This window comes from Phascolarctos cinereus, unplaced genomic scaffold (genome assembly GCF_003287225.1).
Source record: "Phascolarctos cinereus isolate Bilbo 61053 unplaced genomic scaffold, phaCin_HiC Scaffold_5;HRSCAF=322, whole genome shotgun sequence".
Taxonomy (NCBI): Eukaryota; Metazoa; Chordata; class Mammalia; order Diprotodontia; family Phascolarctidae; genus Phascolarctos; species Phascolarctos cinereus.
Window position 1 is genome coordinate 295,935,713 of NW_027555958.1, and position 27,121 is coordinate 295,962,833.

Below are 27,121 nucleotides of genomic sequence, written 5' to 3' on the forward strand. Positions count from 1 at the left end.
ACTACTCTGAGAAGTCTATAGACTTCACCAGACTGCCAAAGAATCCATGACACCAAAAGGAACAGCAGCTCTACAACTTGATCAGGAGTCAAACCCAAGGAATAGAGGAGAGCCAGATATGAGCAAATCTATTATTACTTGGAGATTCCAGATTCCCCCATATCACAAACATCAGGATTTTCAGCCATTCCAGGTGCCAGAAAGGGAAATAAGAAAGCAGAGGAGGCAGAGGCAAGGGATTACTAGAGAGAGGTTGGAGCACACAGTCACCTCAGATGAGTGAATTTATTTTCTCTCTTTCTCTAATCCCTCTTGGCCCCCACCACTTCCCACACCCTGGCTCCAGCCCACACCCCAGCATGGCCCCTTGTTGTAAGTGATTCAGCAGCTGGATTCCTCAGATGGGATGTGGCCATTCCCTGGAGGGAAACAGAAAGGAAATAGTGAGGCCCAGGAACGGGGGAATGGGGAAGAGCAGAGCCAGTTTCCCTTACATGGAGTCACCAAGTCACAAAATCACAATGTCTTAGAATTGGAAGGGAACCCAGACGTTATCTATTCCATCTACTATAACTTTATTGGAGTCAAGTCGTCATTCAGCCTTAGTTTGTTGTCATGGAAGCCCAAGATTTGGAGAGTGACCATGGGGTCTAGGAGAGCAGGAAACCTTGCTCATTGCCCAAAAAAATATTAGAGCCTCCAGGGAACTTAGAAGAGGGAGTAGGATGGACTCTGTCCTGTTATCTATTTTCTCTGGGGTGGGGGAGAAATGGAGGAGGCAACAACATGGATCACAGTATTTATAGTAATGCAAACCCTTATGATCACCTTAGTCCAACACCCTCGTTTTCGTGGATTGGGAAACTGAAGCCCAGTGATTCAATGACATATCCAAGGTCATATAGGGAGTGACAAAAGGGTAAGAGAAAGGGGCTGGATCTGCAGTCAGGGTGACTGAAGTTCCACTTCAAAGAATTGACTCATGAGGGTTCTGAAACCCTGGAGTGGGTAACCCTCAAACTGTAGAAGGAGTGTTGTTTTTTTTCTTTGTGGAGAGGATGAGGATTTGAACACTGGTCCCCTGTCTCCAAATGCAGGTCTTTCTAAAAATACACACTATTTGAGTGGGGATAGGATCACAGAAAAATAGCTATATGCAGATGCCAAGCACTCTGGATTTCCCTGTTGGCAATTTGGTAAATGTTTCTACCCCATTGGGTAAAGGCCCCCCCCCACACACACCAAGACCATTTGGAGGAGAGGTTGGTGCTACCCATTTCCCACCTAGTTTGACTCACCTGGAGAAGTCAGAGGTCCTCAGTGTTGGTCAAGGATGAGGGGCACCTGGGCAATGTCAGAGCAGGGAGGCAGCTGCTCACCCGTGCGCACATTGAACATGGGCAAGGTGGACAGAGGCCGGGGCACTGATCGGTTTGCTGCCATCTGCCGGAGTTCCTCCGTGTTGCCATGAATGGTGCTGTGGTGAACCATCTGGATGCTGTTAAGGGATCAAGAGAAAACAGGGGAATCAGCACCCACCAGGGTCTGACAGAGGGGAACATACAAGTTATATGGTGGAGGTCGCTTCTCTCCCTCCCATGCCCCAAAGCTCATGTTTGGTGGCAAAAGCTATCTGCTCAACAGAACCAGGACAAGGCAAACACATACAGTGAACCTATCTGTGGAGAATACTGGGGTGGGGGGGGGGGAGTGTCATGTCGAATCACATCCACATGCAGAACCAGAATACACCACATCTTGGTAACCTCACACCTCAACCGCCCCTCTCTAACTTCTGCCAGTGCCCTAGGAGGTCAGGCACCAGGCGACAAAGGGACATGGGGAGAGAACAAATCTGGGCATGGTGCCAGCTTCTGTGATCACCAGAGAATAAGGATTGCCAATACCATTTTGTCCATGACCCTGTCTCTACCTAGATAACCAAGAATCTCTCTTGGGTTTGAGGGCACCTCTCCATGAAGGAAAAGTCACACTCTCCACGGTTGAGGCACCAACCCCAGGGTTTCAGAACTCTCATAATCAGTTCTTTCAAGTCAGATCTCAAGCTCCCTGACTACAAATTCAGCCCCTTTCTCACATCCTATTCTATTCTCAGAGATGGAGAACAGCAGGCCTTCCATCAGACATGCAGTGCCTCTGGACATTTCTATGATCTTGGACTCTTTCATTTTCTTCTTTATATAAATAATCAAAGTATGAGAAGGGTCCTTTCAGATCTAACATGCCACCTTTATTTTATAGAAGAGGAAGCTGAGGCCCAGGGAAATGACTTGGCCAAGTCAAACAGCTCTACAGCTGGGATTCAAGCCCAGATCCTCTGATTCCAAATTCAGTGCTCTTTCCACTAAGCTCCATTCTTATGATTCCTTTCCTGTCCTAGTATGTCATCTCAGCCCCTCCCCCCAAACTCCAACCTTAGTTAGGTCACTGTTCAGTCACAGTTATTGTAATATGGAAAGAGTAGTGAACTAGGTATATCAAATGGCATAGAGATACTACTTCTGTCACTTATGGTACCCAGTGCCCACCTCACCATCCCATGACAATTGGTGTGTCCACAGGAACCATAAAGCACGCAGTCCTTACTTCATAGCTTGATCTCCTTCCACCTCGTCACTGATTCTCTCCTTCCCAGCCCACCTCCCAGTCTTATCCCATCTCCCTGAATTCCCTGCCTCTGACTTGGCCTCTATATCCATCCAAACCTATACTCCCATCTCCCTCTCCTTTAAGTCCCCCATCTTATCCCTTCCTGCTCCACACTCCAAGAAACCTGCCTGGTTTGTCCCACTTGAGTCTGTCCCCTCCAGCCCTCCAGCCCTGGTACTGACTGCTCTGTTCAAGAGTCTTCCCTTGTCTCTCAGTCTCTCTCTCCCCATCCTAACAAGGGCACCACCATCCTAGTCACCCATGCTCATAATCTTGATGTCATTCTCCACTCCACACATTCACTCCACATATCCAATATTGTCCAGTCTTGTTGTTTCTACATTCAGATCTTGTGTATATATCCCCTTATATAGCAACCATCCTACTAAATGCTCTGTTACAGGCCCTCATCACTTCTTCCTTCAACTGTTGCAATATTTCCTCCCAATTGGCCTCCCTGCATCAATCCATCCTCTACTCAACTGTCAAGTGATTCACTTAAAATATAGGTCTGACCATGTCACCCCTGGGACTCAAACTCCCATGGCCCTTTATCACCTCCAGGATCAAAAACAAAATTCTGTGTAGCATTAAAAGCTCTCTACAACTTGACCAGTTTTCTCCGCTTTTGTTGTTCAGTCATTTCAGTCATGACCCCACTTGGGGTTTTCTTGGCAAAAATTTTGGAGAGGTTTGCCATTTCTTTTCTCCAGCTCATTTTACAGGTGAGGAAATGGAGGCGAGCAAGGCTGAGTGACTTGCTCAAGGTCACACAACTAGTAAGTGTCTGAGGCTGAATTTGAACTCAGAAAGATGAGTCTTCTGATTCTAAGCCTGGTGTTTATGTTTCATGTGCTCCATGATCCAGCAGCTCTCACATAGAACACTCCACATCTCAACTCCATGCCTGGAACCGGCTATTCCTTATACTGGAATGTTCTTCCTCCTCATCTCCTGCTTCTTATCTTCTCTGACTTTTTTTTTAAGACCCAGATCAAATCTTATCTTCTGCATTCATTTCCTGTCCTCCAGAGCTAATACCTTCTCACTAAGACTTTGTAGGTACATACTTGATTGTACGTTGTCTCCCCATTAGAATGTGAGCCCCTTGAGAGCAGGGACCATGCATGCTTTTGCCTTTTTTTTCTACCCTTTAATGTTTAACATGATGCCTAACTAATAGTGAGTAATAAAGACTTATTAAATTGAAACTGCCCTGGCTGTGTGGGGTGTTTCCCTCATTTCACTGGAAGCTCCTTGAGGACAGGGACTGTGTGATCTTTCTCTGGGTTTTCGCTCCTAGTGTCCAGCACAAGCCTCTGACCAAGGGAGGTTCAGTACAAAGTAGCATCTACTAGCTTCCAATTTTAACTAATTATTCTTGCTAACTAGGTCCTAAGCTTGGTTATTTCTATTCAGTGAAGAGTGCTGTCAGTCCCCTCTAAATTTAGGTGCCCTGAGATGAAGCACCAGTCACCTTGCCCTAGTTACAGCTCTGAAGGGAGGCCCTAGTATTCCATACAAGGATAAACTAGGCCTCCCATATGAGTAAATTCATCTCATTTAAAACTACAAGTCACATATGGGGAGAGGATTATTCATGGTGACAAACAGGTGCAGTCCCAGGAGCCTGGAAAAATTACAGTCTATTAGATTTTAGGTTCTTTGAGGTAGGAGCTGTTTTTTCATCATAGTATCATTCCCCACACACACATACCCCATGCCCCCAGTGCCTAGCATAAGGCTTGGTATACAATAGGTATACTTAATGTTTGTTGAATTCAATGAAGCTATAACTAGATGGATTGAGGTTAGACTACACAAAGCCTCAGATCTGATCAGCATGGAATCTCTTTTCCTAGAACAGGGTATGTTGGAATGTGAATAAGCTTTGGAAAAGAAGGTTCTGTCTGAAGTAGGGGGTGGGATAGGATGACCTCTGGAGTCTGGAATTCATCTGGAAAAGTTGTGCAAACCTCAAATTTACATTTCTAGAAAAGAAAGAGGGGGGGTAAGGGAGGAGATAGGACTGTATAAAAATTTGGGAGGGGAATCAGGTAGGATGGGGAAAGATAAGACAAGGAATATGCCTCCTTTCCAAATTAGAGATTAAAGGGGAAAGAGAGGGTCATGAGGCAGCAAGGTTAGGGTTTCCAGGAGTCAAGAAAACCCGAGTTCAAATCCCTTCTTCCCTCCCAGATACTTCTTGGCTGTGAGACCCTGGGCAACTTACTTGCTCTCTCTGAACCTCAGTTTTTTCATCTGTGAAATGGGGACAATGTTGTCACCTAATCACAGAATGGTTATGAGAATCAAATGAGATTGTCTTTGTAAAGCAATCGGCAAACCTTAAAGTATTATGTATCAGTGCTAGCTACTGTTATTATTATCCAGCAACACACAGATACAGGGAAATAATCTGAGCACTTGATTCCTGTGGCTTCGGTCAGAGGCCCTCTTTTCCTTTTCCAGCTTCTTCACATATGCTTCATCACTCTGCATGACCATGTCAATACAAATGTTATGACGTGTGTATTCTGTCATGCACACATGGAAAGCTGGGTTCCAAAATGTATTTAAGCCTCACATGCCTAAAGCATGAGATGCTACCATGCAGAAACACGAGCATAGGCTACATAACTACATGTGTGCCTGCATCCACCAACACGTACTTGCTACATGTCAAACACGCATTCTGTCATGGGGGCTCATTAAACATATCCTCCAAAGCACGCATGCACACACACACCTGCCAACATGCCATTACCCACAGGTGCCATCTATCACGCATTGCTAGACATCTACAGGCCCCTCAGAGGAGGGACACTTTGGATTTTCCAATGTACAATCCTTGCCCCTACCTCACCCAGGTCCCTTCTGCTCTCTGTGCCCCCCGTGGTAGAGAGCAATGGCCCAACTGTGACCCCACTGACAGGGTTCTGATGTTGTCATAATACCTAACTTGGGTCACCGTAGAGACTACTTTGTGCCCCTCTTCCTGATCCTACCAGTTTGCAGGGCCAAGGGAGGGGCACACAACCTCAGTCCGTCCTCCCACCAGGGGAAGCCACTAGTCAGAGCTGAAAGGGAAGAGGCTCCAGGAGTCAGAGACAAGCCTCACCCGGTCAGCCTACCGACAGCCCCCAACTACCCAGGATTGGCCCTTCTGAGAGTCTTTCCCTCCCACCAACCTGGAAGTCCTAACACTGAATTCTCCTCACCCAGCCCAGGCTGGGGAGGAAGAAGAAGTAGAGGGGAACTCTGAACCTCAGCCCGCCTCTCCACCTGTAGCCCCAGTCTCTGCCGATTCCCCAGAGGGAGAGGCGCCCGATGGCACAGGGGCATCAGTGGAGAACAAAGCCGACAGCCCAAGCAATCGCAGGAGACCAAGCCTGTCTGAGGTGATCCTATGGGCCGTTGCAGGTTCCAAGACACGCCGGGGAGTTTCACTGGCCACCCTGAAGAAGGCTGTTAGCAGCACAGGCTTCAACATGGCCCGCAATGCTCAGCGCTTCAAGCGGGTGCTGAAGGGGCTGGTGGCCAAGGGGGTGCTGAAGCAGGTGACAGGCACTGGGGTCTCAGGCTCCTTCCGAATGGGCAAGAAGAAGCTGAAGTGCAAGAAGGCAGCGCAGCCCCAGAGGCAGAAGCGCCAGAGGAAGCAGCCGCACCAGGAGGAGCAGCAAAAGGTCAAGGGGCGCCAGAAAAAAGGGTCCCGCAAGCCAGCCCGGCGCTCCCGGAAATAGTGAAGGAGGCCAGGCCAATAGGATGAGGGTACTCGGGCCAGCCGCAGGCACGGCACAAATAAAAACTGTTATTTCACACTAGCCTCTGTAGGGTTCTTTGGGAGTCCATTGATCTTATGAAGAGGGGAATGGATGGTCTGCTGGGAATGGTGGGAGCCTCAGGTTGGTAAGGGAACAAGGAGAACGTAAGCCAGGGAGTGGGAAATGATGGAAGGACTCCTAAGCTAAACCAAGGCCCTGTTGGGAGGCAGGGACTGGCAGGGGAGAAGGGAGGTTGGTTGGTGGGGGAACTGCCCTTCCCTTCATTCCTGAACAGGAGATATATGTATGCCACCATGGACCAGATAGGATGGAACCAGAGAATCATTCTCTGTTGCTAGGCTCCCTCCACTCCACCACACCTAAGACACCAACCTCAACAGCAAAGAGAACTTAACCTCCGTCATTCAGAGCTTGAACAAAATGTTTTCAGACCCTCAGCATGAGCAACCCTCTCAGATGGTTCCCATTTTCCCAAGAGAAGGAATCCTCTCCCCTAAATCCCTCTTCTCTCTGTCATACTCACTCAGAGGTAGCAAGGTTTCTCTTCAACCTGTAGGAAGGAGAGTTAGAGACAGCATCAACTGATGAATGCCAGCCCTCCTTCTCAGCCTCTGCTTCCAGCCAGAGCCAACTGTGGTGAGCAGCATACACTCTAGGCTTGATTTTCTCAAAGAGGGCAAGAGGAGCTTGGAGTACTCATTTGCATACTGCCTTTGGATCCTCAAAGTTAGCAAGGGACAATGTTAGAGCACAGCCGGGTTTCTTAAAAAGAGACAATACTGAGAATCATAGGGGGGTGGTGGGGACCATTACTTATTTCCAAGTCCTATTTAGGATTCAGTTATCTATGAAACCTAAAAGGCCCAGAGGAAGATGTCAGTAAAGGGTCAAATGGTCAGCAAAGACCAGGTCCTCCCCATAGACCTAGGACAGCTACATAGCTAATTCTATCCCCTATCCTCCTGACCCATCTAAAAATCTCTGTTCAGACTGCTGCTACCCCTGACTCCTAACACAGCCCAGGCTGGCTCTGGCTGGAATCACAGGATCCTAGATCACAGAATCACAGAATCATAGCTGGAAGACATCTTAGAACTCATTTAGTTCTACCCACATTTAACAAAGCATCAATTTGGGGCCCTGAGAGAATTGACTGCCATGATCACCCAAATGCAAAAAATGGAGCCAGGATTCCCTGACTCCAGGTCCAGTGAAGGGAATGGAAAGAGGGAGAAGGAGATAAACAGAGGGCCTGCCATGCTTTGCCCCCCGCAACTCACACGCCCTCCCTTCGGCAGCACATGATGTAAGCCAGAATCAGGGTAAGAAGCAGGGCGACCAGCAGCGGCACTAGGAGGGTGATCAGGGCATCCGTCAGAAAGTCTCTGTCAGGTGCCTCCGTTGGGGGGCAGAAGTATGGATCATGCTCCAAAATGCCATCGCCCCAGGTGGGCACCGGCCCAGGTAGTGCAGGTACTGACTTATCCACCTGGTTTAAAAAACAAAACAATCAGCACTGACGTGAGTGAGACCCAGAAATAGCTTAGGGAAGAGTCAAGGACCAGGGGAGGGAAGGAAAGGTTGCTCTCTCATCCTCACATAGTTGAAGAACTCTGCAGCCTGAACCCTGATGAAGACCTTCCTGGGCCCTCTGAGGGCAGTGGGGAATGTCCATTAACCACAGGTAGAGTCACATCTAGGAACTGACCTCCCAACACCCACCTTGCCAACGGAAAAAGCCCTGTATTTGGAGTCAAAGGCCTAGGGTTCAAACACCTGATTGGCTACTTTCTATCTGCGTGACCTTGGACAAGTCACTTAACATTTCTGGATCTCCATTTCCTCCTCTATAAAATGAGGAGAGTGGATAGACAACCTCTAAGGTTTATACATTTGATGATCCTACAAGTCTTGCAGCTCATCTGTCCACTAGGCAGCTGAGGCCCCCTGGTGTAGGAAGGGAGAATCTCAGGATATAATAACAACACACTCACACTAAAGTCACTCTAAGATTGTAAGTTACAGATCTTCATTGGCAGGGGAAGTGGCTTGCAAGTCTAGACCAAAATAATAATGATCAATCAACTGATCAATTATCATCCCTTTCCTCTGTTTAGCGTGTTATAGTTAACAAAGTGCTTTCACTACACTATCAGATACCCTGAGCTTGTGAGGCAGGCATGGCAGGGCTGATTGCCCCCATTTTATAGATAAGGAAACTGAGACTCAGGTCTAAGGTAATGACCACTCCCTTTTGTATTTAAGCAGCAGAGCTGTATTAAATAGCGGAACTTGTCTTCTGACTCCTAGTTGTGTGTGTGTGTGTGTGTGTGTGTGTGTGTGTGTGTGTGTGTGATGAGGGAGGGGGTAGGGTGCCCACATTCCTCCCCGGGGACGTCACATTCCTCACCAGGGACACATTGCACCAGTCGACTTTGAAGTGGGGTACGAAGCTGTCATAGCAGGACAGAAGTGGCGGCTGGCCCTGGGTGCAGCGGTCATGGCTGGCAGGAGACCCTACCACCTTCAAGCAGGTGGAGAAGGGACTGGCAGAACCCACTTGGATGTAAACCCTGGGCCAGAAGAGATCACACCTGAGTTGCAATAACTGCTATAGCCACCGGGGGGGGGGTTGTAAGCTTGAGGAGGGCAGGTAGACTCAGCCCAGGGTGATAAGAGAGAGGAAAAGACCATGAGAATATGCAATCCATTTTTGGTCATGGTCAACTTGGGAATTTGGGGGCTTTTTTTTCTTTTACTAATATTTGTTAAAAGAAATATTTTTCTTTTCTTTTTCTTAGGGGGAGGGAGAGAGGAAATGGGAGGAAGAGAAAACAAATGCTTATTAATTGAATTAAATTTTTCTTTTTCTGAGGGCGTAAAATATACACACAAATAAAATACTCCAGTGGAAAAAATAAAAGACCATGAGACTGATGGAAGTCCATGAGGGATGTGTGTGGAAAGGGCTGGAGAGCAGAGAGAACCCACTGAATTAAGAGAATTAGAAACTTATTCCTCCCTCCTTTTCTTTAATTCAAAGAAATGGGAGTTTGGATAGGGAGACTATTAGAGGAAGTTTCCCTGGATTTGATTGATGGACAATTTGGAAGTACAAAAGACAACACTATGGATAGAATGATGGATCTGGGTTCAGGAAGACCTAAATTCTGTTCCTACCTCTGACACTTACTAGTTGTGTGTGGTTACTTAAAACCCCTCCAGACATAGTGAGAGGAATGGCCACACTGAGAACTTATATCCTTGATATTTTTAAGCATTGAAAAGACCAAGGAACTAGGAAATGCCATGGGGATCCCTCACCAACCCTACCCCTCCTTGCGGCCTTCAATGGGAAGAGGGACACGACCTCCACGGTCCAGAGCAGAGGTGATGTTGAGTAACTGCAGTTCCCCAGGCACCCAGAGTCCACCCAGGGCGGTCAAAAAGCGCTGCCCAATAGGTGAGGGCAGCACCTCTTCCACATCATGGCTTTGCACCAGGAATTCAGCTTCGTATGGAAGTGAAGGGCCTGTGGAAGGACAAGGGAAATGCCTTGGGCAGGATCCATATAACCCCCAAACCTCCTATCTTTTCTGACATTCTAGACCCAAACTTCCCAGGCTCTGATACCACAGTCCTTCCCTCTCTTCTCCCATCTTCCCCTATTCAAATTTCAAATCCTTATCCCATAGCCTAGTGCCATCCTGAAGTCCCTTTTAAGTCCCTTTTCATCACAGAATCCCCCCCATGGTACTCCAAATTTCCACACTTCAATGCTTTGTGTTCCTCTTCAGTTCCTTCCCTTATACCAGCTTCCAACTTCCCAAACCGAATCCATTCCCTGACTCTCATATTAATAATAATAACAACAAATCCCACATTTTCTCAAATTCCCCATTTCTGATCCTTACCAGAGCCCCTCAGTCCCCTCCCCACACATACACACACTAACTCCTCTTTCTTCCCTAGGGGAGATCCCAGAAGATCTAGAGTAGGAATGGGGCCAGTGTTACCTTCAGGCTCCCCTACCAGCAGCACCAGCCTGTTTCGGGTTGTCTCAAAGCTCTCTCTGTTGTAGGCTATGACCTGTGGGAGGGGATGGGGTGAAGTGAGTGGATGAGGGGTGCCAAGTCCAAAGGGAGGAGGAGTAGGCCTTGCCAAGGGGAGGAGAGTAATGAAAGGAGAGGAGGAGGGGGTAGGGGTGGGTGACATCTGTGCAGCTGGATATTGACTAATTGCCATGCAAATTATATGTAAATAACATGCAAATAAAGCTCCAAGATGCCTTCCACCTCTGGGGAGACATTGAATGTCAGAGCTGGAAGATACTCTTCCAATCATCTGAGCCCAACCCCTTCATTTTTCAGAGGTGGAAGGGTAAAGGGGGTGGGCAAACATAAGGGTTCAGAGGCCCAGGGTCACCATGGAGCTTTTTCTGATACCTCAATGATTTGTTGGCCTCGGTCTTCAAGTGTAGGGGTCCCATAGAGGAAACCAGGCTGACTGGGGCTGCGCTGGGTGTAGTGGAGCCATCGAGGCAAATCTGGATGCCCCAGTAGGTGGGCATGGAAGGTGACAAGAGTATTGGGTCTGGGATCTGAGAAGAAGAGGGGAAGTAGGCACAAAGGCACTTCAACACCTCGTTCTCCCACCACCCAGGGGAAAAAGCATCTGACAGCCCCACCTCATGGGCACCAGAAGTTACCTGTGTAGTCAGCTCTCAGGAGAGGCGAGTATCCCTTTCCTCAGCCCTTCTACCCTGATGGATCATAGGGGTCCCATGGGCCTCCCTAGATTTATTGGGGGGGGGTAGGGGAGTAGCTCTCCTCACCAGTATCAGGCAGATCCACAAAACTAGCAGGTCCCAACGTATGAATGAAGACTCTGCCAATGAGAGGGTACAGCATCTGTTGGGCCACAATACCTCCAAACCTAGACAGGAGTCCTGTGGGGATACCAGTGCATACAGGTCCAAATCTCAGAGGCTCAACTTCCCTTCAACATAGTTTTACCAGCCTCTAGGAGAAGAATCATACCTGGAGGTCAGGTTGAAGTGGGGAAGGGGCAGGTTAGCCAGAGAGTTGGTGGGGGAAAAAAGCTACTCTTCCTCCTTCTCCTCTCCCTGGACTGTCCCAATATCTACCCTCTACCCAAGAAGCCCTAAGATGGGTCCCTCCCATGTTCCAGCAGAGTCGGGAGACATTGCCATTTTGAAACCACAGAGTGGCACCTGCCTCAAAGATGATGTGAGATTGTGGTGAATTTGAGGAATAGACTGTACTGGGGGCTGCTGCTAGAATAGCTCTTTCCCTGACCCTCAGTTTCTTGGGGCAGGGAAGAGGGAGTCTGAATAGTGTAATAATTGTCAATCATGACATGACTGATTAGCAATAATCAGTTACTCTCTGTTATGATTTCATTTTAGGGGGAAAATTTCCCCGTCCCCATCCCATAATCCTGCTTGAGGCCCTAAGTATAGCAGTTGGCACTATTTACTGTGTGCACATGATTCTATCCAGTAATGTCTTTCCTAGGGATAATGTTTGATAAGAGTGGGTATTGGGGGTGTGGCTGGGAAGGGATGAACTATTAAGAGGAATTCCAATGAAGTGAGCAAGATGTGGGTGCAGAATTGGCCACAGAGTGGAAGGGAGTGGCATTGTACTCTGATGGCTTAGAGGATAGATAGAGGCAAACAGGATGAGGCAGGTGGGGGGTGGGGTGGGGGTGGGGGGTGCCCAAACTGTCCAGGGAAAGACTGTTATCTTCACCTACAGCCCCTCAGAGGCTGTAGACAGGAGTTATGTCGAGGGCGGGGGTGGGGAGGGGGAGAGGCTTGAGTGCTGGGTTCTCCTGAGGACAAGGATTCCTATTAAAAAATAGCCTTGAGCTCCCTGGATATCTCTTGATACAAGTCCCCTCCCCTCTCTGCCAAATTTAGCCAGGGCTGGGCTACAGGCTCTAAAGCAGGCTGGGCAGCTGAGCCCATCCCAGCCCATTAAAGGCGATGGGAGAGAAGTTTGAGGCAGAGTTTGGGAACTAATATCTTCTTTTCCTGGGTCCCCTCAATTCCAACTCTACAGCCTCCCGCACCTTTACAGCCACTAAGTAAGTCCAGCCCTTCCATCCTGACCTCACAGCTCACAGCCAGTCCGCAAAGTTTCAACCCTGACGGCCCGTACACAGCTTTCTACCCTGATTCCTCAGCCCACCTTTCTAAGCCCCAAACCCATCCTGGTTACACCTCACCAACTCCCAACCCCTCAACCTGATTCTTTAACCCATCCATTCCCTTAGCCCCAGGTCTCCTGGGGTAGGCTGATCCCCACTTGCCTATGAGAAGGTAAGTCCAGACCAGTACCAGCGCTGCCGCCATCTCTGCCCCAACCTCAGCTGGGGCCCCTCTGACTGACACAGAGAGGCAGGTGCTGAAGGGGGAGGGCAGAGGAGAGAGTATTCTGACAGGGTAGCTGGGTCCTAGTTGCAGTCCCAAATATTCTACTGTTCACTGTATTCCACCCCCACTCTAAGACAGTGACTAATTTTGGGGGGGGGGGGAGGTGGGGAGGAAGAGAAAAGGATACGCTATGGAGCAAGGATGTAATATGCCCTTTAGCAGATGCGGAGGTACAGATTTGTCAATTTCTCTTCATATTTCTGCCCAAACCAAGCACCCATGGGCAAAGCCCTGTGCTGGGTGCTGGGAGAGAAGTATGTCTTCTCTGGCCAGGATGGGGTAAGTGGCAGTCTGCCTAATGGCAGCTTGCCTGGAGGCAGGGGAATGGATGAGGTCACCTCTTATTTCCTGTGTCTATTGGCTGACTCTCCCTTGAGGCAGGACACCAGCTGGGTTCTTTATTTTAGTGTTTAATTTGTGTGTGTTTCTTTTCTTTTTCTTTAAGAAACACTTTATTGATGCTTTTTTAAAAATCACCATCACTTTACAATGATCCCCCTGACCCTGATAAAACCCTTCCCTGTAACAAAGCATAGCTGAGCAATACAAGTCAACACATTGGCCATATCTGACCATGTATGCCTCATTCCATACTTACAGTCCACACCCTCTGAAAAGAGACAGGAGGGGTGCTTCACTCTCAGTCTTCTGAAATCATGATTGTACTCTGTAGTAATTAGAGTTCTGAAGTCTTTCATTGTTGTTTTCCCTCATAGTATTGTGGTCATTGTGGTCACCATTGTGGTCACTGTTCTTCTAGGTCTGCTTACCTCATAGTGCCTACGTTCATAAAAACTCTTCAAGTTATTCCATATTCTCCATATTCATAGGTTTTTAAAATACAATCATTTCATTGCATCCACATGCCACAATTTGTTCAGTCATTCCTGGGCTGATGGGCACTCTTCCTTCCAGTTCTTTGTTACTAAAGGTGCTAAAATAAATATTTTTGCATATATGGGGCCTTTCCACCACCCCCCTTGTTCTTCCTCTGTCTCTGTTTCTGTCTGTCTGTCTCTCTCTCATCTTATCTATTGTAAATTTCACAATTGTCAACAAACACAAACATTTCAAAATACAAAGAGGAAAGAGAGGGTCAAGCCACGGAACCTACATAGAATGGTCTCCCCTCAGCCTGCTATTTGACTCATTACCACATTCATTTTCACCATCCTGAATTCTAAGGTAAACCTTACTTTTAGTATGTTTAGATATTTCCTTATTAATTTCTAAAATTTCAACATCTTTCTCATTAATTAAATACTTAGTTCTAAGTTCTTAGACCACATTTTTAAATGATTACTCACCTAATAAACTGAAGAAACCTCTTTTTCCCTATGGGTAGTTGCTCATCTCTTTTTATCAAAACTCCTAATCTTCTTGGCTTAAATACATATCAAAGTTAGTGGCAACATGATTTACTAGCAATGTAACTAATAACAATAACACAAAGGCACACTTGTTTAAATAATTATTTGCAATCTTTTAGCTGTAAGAAAGATCATAGCCAGACTCCTCTTTTACCATTACTATTACTTTTGATCTCTCCTCACATCTAGAGCACAGTCCCACCACTCAACTCTCATGATTTCAGCTGTCTCTCAAATCTTGTTTCTTCACAAGAGAAGATAAGAACAGTTCTGCCAGGAAATAAGTTTTCTTCATTTTCTTTCTTCCATTTTTCTCGTAGTCTCTTTCAAATCTTCACTGTCAATAGTCTCTCTAGAGATGACAGTTAAAATTCAATCTCTACAAATACCAGTTAAAATTTAATTTCTTTACAAATAGTAGTTAACACTCTTTGCTTTCTCATAGATCAAAGTTAAAACATACCCTTACCCCTGACTTCTCAAGAAGTGGCAGTTAAACTGTCACTGTTCAAGATTCCAAAACTTCTTAAAAATATAACTGTATCTAAAGTCTCTATAGGAAAACACATTTAAATAGATGTTACAAGTACTATGTAAGAAACTGGACTTTTGTTTCCTATAGGTTAAGAAAAAAGGAAGGAGGGAGGGAAGGAGGGAAGGAAGGAAAGAAGGAAGAAAAGAAAAGGAAGGAAGGAAAAAGAGAAAGGGAGGGAGGGAAGGAGGAAAGAAAAAGAAGCATCTAAGATTCAACTTTCATCTCAGGCTGGCATCAAATTAGCTTCTATGAAGGTGAAGGAGAGGGTGCCTTTCTTCCTAGGGCATCTCTCTCAGAGGGGGTGCAGGAGTGAGGATGGAGGAGGTGGTCCCTTCCAGGAATAAGAAAAAAAAGTGTTCTGGGGAAAGAAAAAGACACTAATGGGCTCCTGCAGGGAGGGCACAATAGTGCCCAGACCAGAGGGGACATGATGCCATCAAGAAAACTGCCAGGCTCTGTCCCTCACACTGGACTCCATGTGATTCCCCATCCTTCTCCCTCTGCCTCCACTGTTATTTTTAGAGTAACTCCTTTACATGCTTAGTGCTCTTAAGTTGGCAATGCCAGCACCTTGATGCCACTTGAGTCTCATGGAGGAATGTCACCTTTACTGACAGACCTGTTGCCACTTCTTCCCATCGCTCCCTCCCATTATTTCAAAGAGAAAAAGTATGTTCTAAGATAGAGTGGGGAGGCTCTCATGCCCTCCAGGAAGTTGATGCCCAGGCCTAATACCCTTTATGGCCTCCCCCACTCTCTACTCCAGAGTACAACATGTGGATATATGTAAGATTGTTTCCTCCCTCCATGCCCACTATACCAAGGCTGGGTGGGAATTACCATTAATGCTCCCATGTCAGACAAGCACTAAAGAAGTATGCAGCTTTTAATGGTTTGGGGAATTCCTGACCTGTCTGGGCCTCAGTTTTATTTTATATTAGAGGATGGATCTTCCTGCATAGCAGTTGAGAAAGGAGGTGGCAGGGGAAGCCTGTAAGGGTAGAGGAGGATAAGTTTAGGCTAGCTCCTAGGATCTATCTCTGTCTTATCTCTATGTCCTTTCTCCCCTCTCCCACCCTCCATTCTGTCTTGGTGTGTCCTTATCTCTGCCTCTCTAGCCTATGTATCTCTCTCTCTCTCTCTCTCTCTCTCTCTCTCTCTCTCTCTCTCTCCCTTTTGTACCCTTTATCTATGTCTCTGTCTTTGTCTCTGTCTCTACAAAAGTTTTTCCATCTTGGTGCCTCTCTGTACCTGCATCCCAATCCTGCTCTTCTATATCTATCCCCTCAACTTTCTGCCTCTTGTGTCTGTCTTTTTTGTGTGTCTTTGTATCATTTTCCCACCACTGTCTTTCTGTATCTATCTCTTTAACTCTCTGTTTCTCCATTACTCTTATCCATCTCTCCATTAGTCTACTCTGTATTGGGTTCCCCAAGTCTGTCTCTTTAGAACTATCTCCTCAACTGTATCTTTGCATTCCTTTGTATCTATCTCCCAAACTCTCTCTTCCCCTTACACATTTAAATGGACTGTCTGAGTTGTGATGGTGCCTATCTGCCACCAGAGGGCTCCTGTACCTATTCTCATTCAGGATCTACGCCTGCGCTAGAAGGGGTCAGTCAGGCAACCAGTATCCTAGAGAATGTTATCTGTGAACCTGAATACGGAGGCAGGGGAATGGATGCAATGACCTCTCCAGGCCTTTCAGTTGAATTCGATGTCTCCTTACCTTCCTGCTCCCATCCTGCCTTTTATTTTTTTTAGGGACATCCCCTCCATTCCACACCGCCCCCCCTAAAGAAAAAGAAAACTGTTTTGGGAAACCAGGGTCAGGCAGAGTGCTACCAGCTCCCTTAAGGAACCAGGGAAGCTGAATGTTTCCTGACCCCCAGCTCAGCTTAATGGCCCTGAATGTCACTAGGTGATTCTGGGTCTAGACCAGATAATTTAATCAAATTGTGTATTTATTAAGTACTTACAATGTGCATAGCACCATTCTAGGTGCTGAGCAGGGAACAAAACCATGTGAGAAACAGTTTCTATTCTCATGGAACTTACGCTCTGGTCATGAGGCAAGGCATGTAACATAAAAAGATAACCATAATGATAAGGCAGGGGGGCCCAGGGGGTGGAGAGTTGGTCTTGATGCCAGGAAGACCTGAATTCATACCTCTGACACATTCTGACTAGCTGGGTAATGGATACACTTAACCTCTTGGTTCTCTAGGCTAATTCACAGCAGAGAAGGTGCCCATTTCCTTTGGTAGAGGGAATTTATTATAGCAGTGAAATCATAAATGTAGTCCTTATCCCTGTACTAATAATAACTGATATTTATCTGGCATTTCAAAGTTTGAGAAGAATTTAGCATTCATTTGAACTTCACCACAACTGGGGTGGGAGTGGGGTAGGTGTTATTAGCATTGCTACCACCATTTTACAGAAGAGGAAACAGAGGTTGAGAAAGGTTAAGCAGGATTTGGACCTAGATCTTTCCCAACACTAGATGCAGCAAAGTTTCCACTCTATCATGCTGCCTCTCTTTCCATGGAAATGTAACTTAAGTGCCAAAATCATCCTTCTGTCAATGTGCACTGGAGGTCCACAAAAAAGTGACCTGTCTCTGTGGGCTGGAGTGATAATATTAATAATGACTGCCTAGGTAGTTTCATGACTTAGGCACTGGCTTCTCAAGCCACTGATTGTGGGGTTTGAGCCCCACCTAGGGATGTGAACCATTCTTTTGTAGGAGTGAAAGTATCCTCTTCTTAGAGGCAATATGGCATTAGACCTGAATCAGAGGTGTTAGTTTCAACATTTAATAGCTCTGTGGCCTTGGAAAAGTCATTTCGCTTCTCTGAAATGCTTCTCATTTGTAAAATGGATTTTTATAATGTAACCTGTGTTTTAGCACTTCAAACTCTGGTGTTACAATTACCACCTCTTCCTTCCAAGTAAGAATGAATGAGGTATAATCTATGGACATCCCCTCCCTCACACACACCCCACCCAATCATTTGCTTTGATTCATTTTGCCCTTGCCCTTGCCTCTGGAAATCTCAAAATATAGCTAGACTATAGCTCCCACAGCAGACCCTTGACAAGCATTCAGGGTAAAATTAGTATAATGGGTGCAGGGCAGCCCTTGAATGCTTGCTTGAAGTCCAAAAATTCTGTTATCTTTATATGTGGTGGAAACCTAGACATAAGCATTATTCTGAGATTTCCCAGAGGCAATTCTGAAATGAGTCAAAGAGTGACTAAGGCGGCAGAGATGCCTAAGATTGGACCCAGTCTGTATAAGCCTAGAGCTTGGGGCACTAGGCCACAGGTCACAATAATACTTACCTCACCCACCTTTCAGGATTGCTGCCAAGAAAGTAATTTATAATCTGTACTTCCATAATTCCAGTAATTCCACAGAACTCTATGAGCTAGGTAAGTGCAAATCATCACTAAAGGCTTCTTGGAGAAGGTTAGTTTTGACTTTGAGGAGGGAAGGAAGGTAGAATTTCTCTTCTCTACTCTTTCCAATTATAGTGCTCAGGACTGAATACTTACATCACAACAACCTTGTGAGGTAGTTAGTGCAAATATTCTATACCCATTTTATAGAGGAGAAAACTGAGATAGGTTAAATGCTTTATTCATTCATGCAACTAATAGGTATCAAAGACAGGACTAGAACCCAGGCCTTCTGACTCCTAAATCTAGATCTTTACACTATATCACAAGTGATATATGAAAATATGTATTAACAGTTTGGGAGGGAATGAAAAAAAGAGTGTGAGTTCTTAGAAAATGCCGACTCAAGGAAGGATTGCTACATTTTATTTTTTTTCCACAACCTCCCTCCGTATCTCTAGGGCTCCCACGCCTGACGATCCGCTGCCTGTGCCTTGCAAAATACATCTTTACAGTCCCTCCAAATCCAGCTAAATATAGACTTTCTTTTTAAGCATTAAGCAAGAGAAGATTTGGAGAAATCTCTTCTTATCTCTTCACTGACCCCCCCCCAAAAAAGTCCCACTAACAAACATACTCCTTCCCTTCCCTCATCGGACAGATATATGAAGTGTGCGTGTTTCCTACGTGAGTATGCTTCTACAGACATGTACATATTATAAATATGTTAGACCTTGAGATGGAGGGAATGGAATGAGGAGGAGATGGTTATAATGCCAGAAATTCGAGGAAAAGAGAGAATATGGATTACAGAGAGGGAAGGGATTGGGGGACTGGGTCATTATAGAGATCCCTCTGCCTCCAGGCTAACTGCAAGCCCAAGATTTAGGTGTTCAGGAAGTGGAAGATTCGGTGTTCTAATGTTAAGAATGACTGAAGAGTGAAGCTCTTTGAGAGCCTGGTCTGTTTACATTGGGTTCTGTCGCCCCTCAGGAAGCTGGGAGGATTGAAAAGATCTCCAGGTCCTGAAGTAATGGCAGCAGCTTTGGGAGAAGCTGACCAATCCCCTTTAAGTGGGACCACTCCAGGGAGGGGTGGTAATAATGGCTGACATTTACATAGCACTTTCAGGTTCACAAATTGATCCATTATCTCACTGTAGCCTCACAACAAGCCTGTGGAAGTAGGTACAACAGATATTATTATCGTCCCTATTTTACAGGTGAGGAAACCAGACTCAGCAAAGTTAAGTGATTTGCCCAGGATCACACAGCTTGCAAGTGTCCTGCCTGGGATGTGAGCTCAGGTTACCTGGAAGGCCAAATTTAGCACCTTGTTTGCTGGGCCATGCTGCCTCTGCCGTCAACTAGAGACTCCTTTCACAAATAATACAGAAAGAACCAATCGTCCCAAATGCAATACCGGGTGTCCCAAAAGTCTTAGTGCAGGTTGAATGGCTATTCCACCTCAAATGCTCAGATTCAGACTCAGACCCACTCAGGAAACCCCAATTTGCCCAGGTGGAGGCCCACGCTCACAGTCGCCCTTCACCTCAGACAAAATGTTAAGAGGAACTCAGACTCACATAAACACACACTGCACGACGTGTACTCAGTTGGAGACACAGACAGGCACATTCACATAGAAAATAAGAGGTTTGGCCTAGATAATCACTAAGGTGTCTTCCAGTTCTTCCAGGCCACAGTTCTATGATTCGATGACTGACCACCCACCTAAGCAGCATATGATTTCAGAGCTGGAAGGGCCCTTGAGGTCATCTAGTCCCACCCCCTTCCCCTCCTCCTTTTACAAATGAGGAAACTGAAGCCCATAGGGAAGAAGTAACAAAGCTAGGAGGGTCTCACAAGCTCATCCTCACCAAGGCCAGACCCCACTAGGGGAGGGGATGAGGTGGGGAAAGCCTACCACGAATCCCACAAAGTCAATCTTCCACCCGACAGGGCCTGGGGCTCTGCTTTTCTTCTGCTGACCTTCTCACAGAAATGGTGCTGTCAGTAGCAGCAGGGAGCTGAATTGGGGGGTGGGGGGATAGAGGTGACCAGGCACAAAATGTACTGATAAGGGGGCAAGAGGCCTGAGTCCCAGTCCAAATCCTAATGCCCTGAATGACCAATCAATGAATTCAGTTCATCATGAGAGGCAAAATGTGGCAGAGTCGATAGAGGGCTGCCTTTGGGGACAGGAAGACAGGCCCTCAAGCCCTTCCGCAGGTACATGGGCAAGTCTGTCATGAGCTGAAGATCCAATCCATGCCAGGAGCAGGAGTTTCCATATGGGGATTTCTCCCACACCAATGAAATCACGAGCCTAGTCTAAGCCCTTTCTCCCATGTGAACGAATGAGTGAGCGAATGAATGAATGAACTTCATGGTACTGGACATCATGGGAAAAAAGGACAATCCCTTTAGAGGCAGCTAGATGACACAGTGGATAGAGCCCCATGTCCCAGGAGGACCTGAGTTCAAATCTGGCTTCAGACATTTACCAGTTGTGTGACGTTGGCCAAGTCACTTCACCTCTGTCTGCCTCAATTTCCTCAACTGTAAAGTGAGAATAATAATAACACCTACCTTCCAGGGCTGTTGTGAGGATCAAATGAGACAATGTTTGTAAGAAGTGCTTAGCACAGTGCCTGACACATAACAAGCACTTAATAAATGCTTTCTTTCTTGGTAGTCTGTGTAGTATTGGGGGAAGAATGAAAAATATACACAGATCACTGTAATATACATTAGAATGTGATCAAGTGAATTTGGAGAGGTTTAATAAAGGAGGATGGAACACCTGAGGAAGATTCAGAGGGTCAACGATGACTGGTGATCCCCACCTCCTGACACAGAGGTCAGGGATGAAACACGCAGGAGACAGATTTTCAGACATAGGCAATATGGGAATTTGTTTTGTTTGACTCTGCATTTTTGTTACAAGAATTTTGTCTTTCTTTTTGTTTTTTCAGTGAGGAGGGAAAGGTAGGAGGGAGAGAAAATAAATACTTGTTAATTGAAAATACATTAAATTTAATTAAGAAAAGAAGAAAAAGACTTGAGGAAGGAGAGATTGCATCTAGGCCAGAAGATCAACGAAGGCTTTGGGTGGGAAGTGGCCCCAAGCTGGGCCTTGATAAAAGAGGATTCCAACAGGCCGAGATGAGGGGTAGGGGGGAAGATCCATTCCAAAGCATGGGAGGAGGTGATGTGAGCAGATGCACCAAGGTGGGAAAGGACAACCTAAGAATGAAGAAGAGTGCATTCACCTTGGCTCCTTGAATGCAGAGTCGATGAGCACAAGGGAGTAGCAGGAGATAGGTCTGGAAAGATAGAAGGAAGCTAGGCTATAGAGGGCCTTGAATGGCAGGCTAGGAAGTTTGCATTCTCTTTGGCAAGCAATAGTGAGTCACAGGAAGTCTGAAAACGGAAGGGACATGGTCAGACCTGTGTCTTAGGAAGATTATAGTAGGAGCTATGTGAAAGAGACACAGAGAGCGGCTAGCAGGCTGTTGCAAAAATCCAGGTGAGAAGCAATAAGGACCTGATATTGTTTGTAACAGTGATACTATTTGAGTGGAAAGAGGTGGGGAGAGAAGGTTTTGAGAAATATCATGTAAGTAGATGCTACCAGACTTTGAAACTGATTAGATGTGTGGAGGACAAAGGACAAAGACAATGTCTGGTTTTGAGCTTGGAGATTATATATGTATATGTGTACATATAGTTTATATGTGTGTGCATATATGAATATAGCATGTGCATGCATGTATGTGCATATGTAGTATGTACATATGTGCAGGCATATGTGTATATGTAGGTATGGATGTATATGTAAGTGTGTGTATATACATACATACATACATACATACATACATACATACATACATACACGTACCTATGTGCAGGACAGCTAGGTAGCACACTGGATAAAGTGCCTACCCTGGGGTCAGGAGGATCTGAATTCAAATCTGGCCTCAGACACATACTAGTTGTAGTCTGTGACCCTTGGGCTACTCACTTCACCCTGTTTGCCTCAGTTTCCTCTTCTGTCAAATGAGCTGGAGAAGGAAATGGCAAACCACTCCAGTATCTTTGCCAAGAAAATCCCAAATGGAGTCATCAAAAGTCAGACATGACTAATGGACAAAACAAGAGAAATAAAGAAATTGGAAGAGAGATCAGGTTCGGAAGAGAAAACAAAGAGTTCTGTTTTGGACATGCTGAATCCATGTAGAGATATCCAACAGGCAGCTAGAAATATGGGATGAATATAGGGCTGTGCTGGTAAATGTTAACAACTGGTTTTCTCATTTTAAAAAAATCCTGTATACATAACACATTTTAAGTTTAATCTGAATTATTAATGTTTCACTTTCTTAATTTCTGAGTAATCACTTTCTTAAGTCAAGATAACAAAACAACAAATCAAATCCTAATTTCTATCCTTTGCTGATTTCCAAGGTGTAAATGCTCACATTGAAAATTGAATAGTTGACCAACTTTGATAGACTTAGTTCTTCTCAGCAATACAAGGATCTAAGACAATTCTGAAAAGACTCATGATGGAAAATGCTATCCACATCCAGAGAAAGAACTATAGAGTCTGAATGCATATCAAAAAGTACTATTCTCTCTCTCTCTCTCTCTCTCTCTCTCTCTCTCTCTCTCTCTCTCTCTCTCTCTCTCTCTCTCTCTCTCTCTTCTTTCTCATGGTTTTTCCCTTTGGTTCTAATTCTTCTTTACAACATGACTAATGTGGAACTATGTTTAATATGATTGTATATGTATAGCCTATATCAGATTGCACACGGTCTTGGAGAGGGGGGAGCAGAGGGAGGGGGAGAAAATTTGGAATTCAAAATCTTATAGAAGTGACTGTTGAAAACTAAAAATAAATAAATAGGTAAAATTTTTAAAAAATGAAAAAAATTTCCCTCTAATTCTCATGTTTTAAATACAGTAATAAAGCTTATCATTTTCTACAATCCTTCTCCCCCCCCCAAAAAAAAGAAAAGAAAATTGAATAGTTGGTTCCCAAGAGCTGATATGAGCTAGTTCTAACACTCCACTGAACTAGAGATCAGGACTGAGGAGAGAGATTTGGGCATCCTTCTTATAGAAATGATGGCTAAAGTCAGGAAAATGGATGATATGGACAAGAGAAGGTTTTAGAGAGAAAAAAAAAGAGGGAGGAGGACAGAGAGAGAAATGTCTTTAGTGGATAAGAGAAGGAAGAGAAATCCCCATAGGAATCAGACAGGAAAAGCTAGGTGACTTAGAGCAGGGTGACAGAAGGCTGATGGTCGGGGTTATCCAACGTTAAGGATTAACAGAATAGAAACAGAGAAAGTCAAAGGATGTGTTTGTGGAGATATGTATGTGCACTAGTGTGTGTGTGTGTGTGTGTGTGTGTGTATTTATAGGTGGAGGAGAAGGCATCCTTGAAATGAGTCTAGCCATGTTTGGATTTAGTCAAAGGGCTGCACTTGAGGACCACATGTGGACTTGAGGCTGAAGGTTCCCTACTTCTGGTAGCCTTTTATTCAGGGTCATACTTAAGAAGAGGGCAACTAGGTGACAAAGTGGATACAGTGCTGGTCCTGGAACCAGGAGGACCTGAGTTCAAGTCCCTGTCACCCTGGGCTAGTCATTTTACCCTGTTTGCCTCAGTTTCCTCATCTGTCAAATGAGCTGGAGAAGGAAATGGCAAACCCACTCCCGTATCTCTGCCAAGAAAATCCCAAATGGGGTCATGCAGAGTCAGACACAGTGACTTAGAAAACAACTGAACAAAAATACTTGAAGGTTAAGGTAGTGATCACTGCTGTGTTCTCCAACCAGGGAAGCTTCTTCCACTCCCTCCCCATCTTACCAGATTGAGTCACACTGCTCATTGCTGATGGGTATAGATCTTCAAAGTGCTGAGTGACTTGTCCACAAGGAGGGCTCTGCCTTCACCTTCATCTCTCGCTCAGTTTCCCCATCTGTAAAATGAAGGCAACCACCAAAAACTTCTTTTCCAAGTAGGAAAAAAGTGTGCTTTGGAACCAAATTTCCCAGGGAAGAGAAAGAACAGATTTACCAATTAATTCAACAACTATTTGTTAAGGACCACCCTTTGTTGTTCAGTCATGTCCAACTCTTCATAGTATATCTTGGCAAAGATACTAGATTGGTTTGTCATTTCCTTCTCCAGTGGATTAAGGCAAACAGAAGTTAAGTGACTTGCTCAGTGTCTGAGGCCTGATTTGAACTCAGGTCTTCTTGACTCCAGGCCCATCACTCTATCCACTGAGCCACTTTGATATCTCCCTAGGGACAGATTAGGTGACAATGAGAAGCAATGGCAAGAAACAATGGCACACTGTTTCTCTGCAGGCTGAACAAACAAAAATGGGCTGGTACTGTAGCAAAAGCAATGGTATGGACATTAATAATTTCCTAACTGGACCAAGAAACCCTGGCAATAAATGTCTCCCCAAAGGGGATGAGTAGAATATGGGAATGGGGGGAATCTTTGCCTGGGAGGAAAGACTATCAGGATTTAGGTTTGAATCTGAAGCAGGGGATGGATGGGATGAGGGGACCTGTAGCTTTCCCATCAGTTTCCTTCTCAACCCTAGGGAAGAAGTGATTGCAAAGCACTTAGCTCTCCCTAAAAGCTTCTTCTGGAATTGTGAATGCAATGGGCAAGAAGAGGGAGAGAAGCAACCCAACAAAGCAGGGGCTCATTAAATAATAATTCTCCTTATTAATTCTGTTCAGGTCCACTTGGGACTTCATTTGGCCAGCATACTAGGAGGGTACAGGGGCAGCTAGGTGGCACAGTGGATAGAGCACCGGCCCTGAAGCCAGGAGGGTCTGAGTTCAAATCCACCCTCAGACCAAACACTTGACACTTACTAGCTGTGTGACCCTGGGCAAGTCACTTAACCCCAATTGCCTAAAAAAGAAAAAAAAAAGAAAAAATATCAGGGGGCCACATCTCTACCTCATTCTAGATCCCGAAGCATATAACTTGGCTTTACCCCCAAAATACCACAGGCTAGGTTAAGGCTAGGCATCCTGGTAATTCAGTAACATATTTGAGCTCCAGTCAAGAAAGAAAGGTGGAGAGGAAAGGAGAGAGATTGGCATTGGAGGCTAGAAGAAACTAGCAACTTAGCTTTGCTATTTCTCTCTCCCTGAAGGCCTTGAACATCAGTTTCTCCATCAAGTCAGAAGCAAGGAAGAGCTCCTTAGGCATTTGAGAGGACTGAGCCTTCTGGGTACCAGAGGTGATCAGCAAAGAACTCCAGTCCATACAAGACTATAGAAGGCTCTGTTCGACCCCATACCCCAAAAAGGGGTGGAAGCCTTTGAGGCTCCATTAGGTCTTTTTAAAGGATTCTCCAGCTTTGCCCCTAATCCTGATCTTAGGATTTAGCAAAGGCCAGACTGCAGGAAAAGCCAAGGTCCAAAGCCTTCTCTCTATCCTTCCCCCAAGAAAAGCAGTGGCATGATGGAAAGGACAGGTAAGCTAGGTGGCACAATGGATAGAATATTAGGCTTGGAATCACAAAGACTCATCTTCCCAGTTCAAATCCAGCCTCAGACACTTACTAGCTATGTGACCCTGGGGCAAGTCACTTAACCCAGTTTACCTCAGTTTCTCATCTGTAAAGGAAAAAAGAAATGATCTGGAGGAGGAAATGGCAAACCACTCCAGTCCACCCCCCAAAAAATGGAGTCATGAAGAGTCAGACTGAAAAGACTCAACAATAACAGATGGAAAGGACACTGGCTTAGAAGTCAGAGGACCAGGGTTTAAGTCCTAGCTTGGCCACTAGGTCACTTGTTTTTTGCCCATTGTTTTGGGAGGAGGGTGTTAATTGAATACCTGAGCTGAAAAGGACCCTATGAATAGATTCCCTTGCTAGCAATGTTCCCTTGAACAAGTCTGTCTCCCTCTTTGGGGCACTAGTTCCCTTATCTGTTTAAAAAAAAAAAAGAGGGAGTATTGGATTAGATCACCTTTAGGATGTCTCCCAGCTCCAAACCTATCATTATCATCGTTATTATTATTACTATTTTTGTTATTATTATTTTTTCTTGCTACATATTTAAAGGCAGCCTAAAGGTTTGCGAAGTGTTTTCCTCACAACAACCCAATGTAGTAGTAACAGCCCCAAGAGGGAGGCAGTGAAAATATTATTGTCATTATACAGACGAGAAAATAGGCTCAGCAGTCAAGTGATATGGCCAGGGTCATAAAGCTAACAAATGAATTTGTGGTCCTAAAATCTCTGAAGTACCTTTCAGCTCTGACATTCTACGAATCCTTCCACGCGGAAGAAATAGAGGTCTCCCCAGCTATCCGTCTAGTCAGAGTCACTGAGGACCTTGGTGGGGGGTGTTAGCTGGGCTAGGCTGGGTTAGAGTGTAAGCAAGATTCCAGGGTCTCCTTCCAGTCTGGAGCTCAGTTCCTACTAGCTTTTCCCGAAAAACCCTTTAGCTCTAGCCCTATCTGGCGACTGGTTCTGTGCTGGGGTTCCCAGACCTTTTCCCCATCCTTATCCCCAAAGATCAGGTTATCTAGATCCCAGGGTCCTAGACACCCCCTATCCCAATTAGCTTCTCCCTTACGGCTTGGCTTGGAGGGCCCTCCATCCCTGGGATGACTCCACTACCCCGCTTCTCTCTAGGCGGACAGAACCAGCTGCCTGAGTGTGGGAAGTGCGGAGGGGGAGGAGGAGGATGGGAAGAGGGGAAAGGGGGGCGCGGAGAAGGAGGGAGGGGAGGGAGGGCGGCAGGAAGGCTAGAGATGCAGGAAGCAGTCTCGAGTGGGGGGAGGCTTTGTGCTTGAGTTGTCTTCTGGGTCCTAGGATCCTCCGTGTACCCCATTTTTA

The 27,121-nt window shown here is 45.7% G+C and overlaps 2 protein-coding genes across 7 annotated transcripts; one reads left to right on the forward strand and one right to left on the reverse strand.

The window, feature by feature from the left end:
- Positions 1–271: 271 nt before the first annotated feature.
- SGCA (sarcoglycan alpha) lies at positions 272–26,959 on the reverse strand. Of its 6 annotated transcripts, none has more exons than XM_078155985.1 (13): positions 26,859–26,958; positions 24,106–24,217; positions 14,223–15,811; positions 13,514–13,695; positions 11,290–11,403; positions 10,901–11,055; positions 10,472–10,544; positions 9,789–9,987; positions 8,866–9,028; positions 7,736–7,944; positions 6,979–7,005; positions 1,299–1,498; positions 272–419 (listed from the first exon to the last, which is right to left on the reverse strand). In XM_078155985.1, exons 5-12 carry the CDS (start codon positions 11,363–11,365, stop codon positions 1,318–1,320), a joined length of 1,083 nt encoding a protein of 360 aa, XP_078012111.1. In that variant the 5' UTR covers positions 11,366–11,403; positions 13,514–13,695; positions 14,223–15,811; positions 24,106–24,217; positions 26,859–26,958; the 3' UTR covers positions 272–419; positions 1,299–1,317. The 6 variants fall into 6 exon arrangements, with proteins under 6 accessions (XP_078012111.1, XP_078012110.1, XP_020853159.1 ...); XM_078155984.1 differs by having other exon boundaries at positions 11,290–11,476; XM_020997500.2 differs by lacking the exons at positions 13,514–13,695; positions 14,223–15,811 and having other exon boundaries at positions 26,859–26,959.
- Positions 5,282–6,491, forward strand: LOC144457974 (uncharacterized). Its single transcript, XM_078156810.1, has 2 exons — positions 5,282–5,338; positions 5,844–6,491. The coding sequence occupies exons 1-2, from the start codon at positions 5,282–5,284 to the stop codon at positions 6,411–6,413; spliced, it is 627 nt and encodes a 208-aa protein (XP_078012936.1). The 3' UTR covers positions 6,414–6,491.
- Positions 26,960–27,121: the final 162 nt, after the last annotated feature.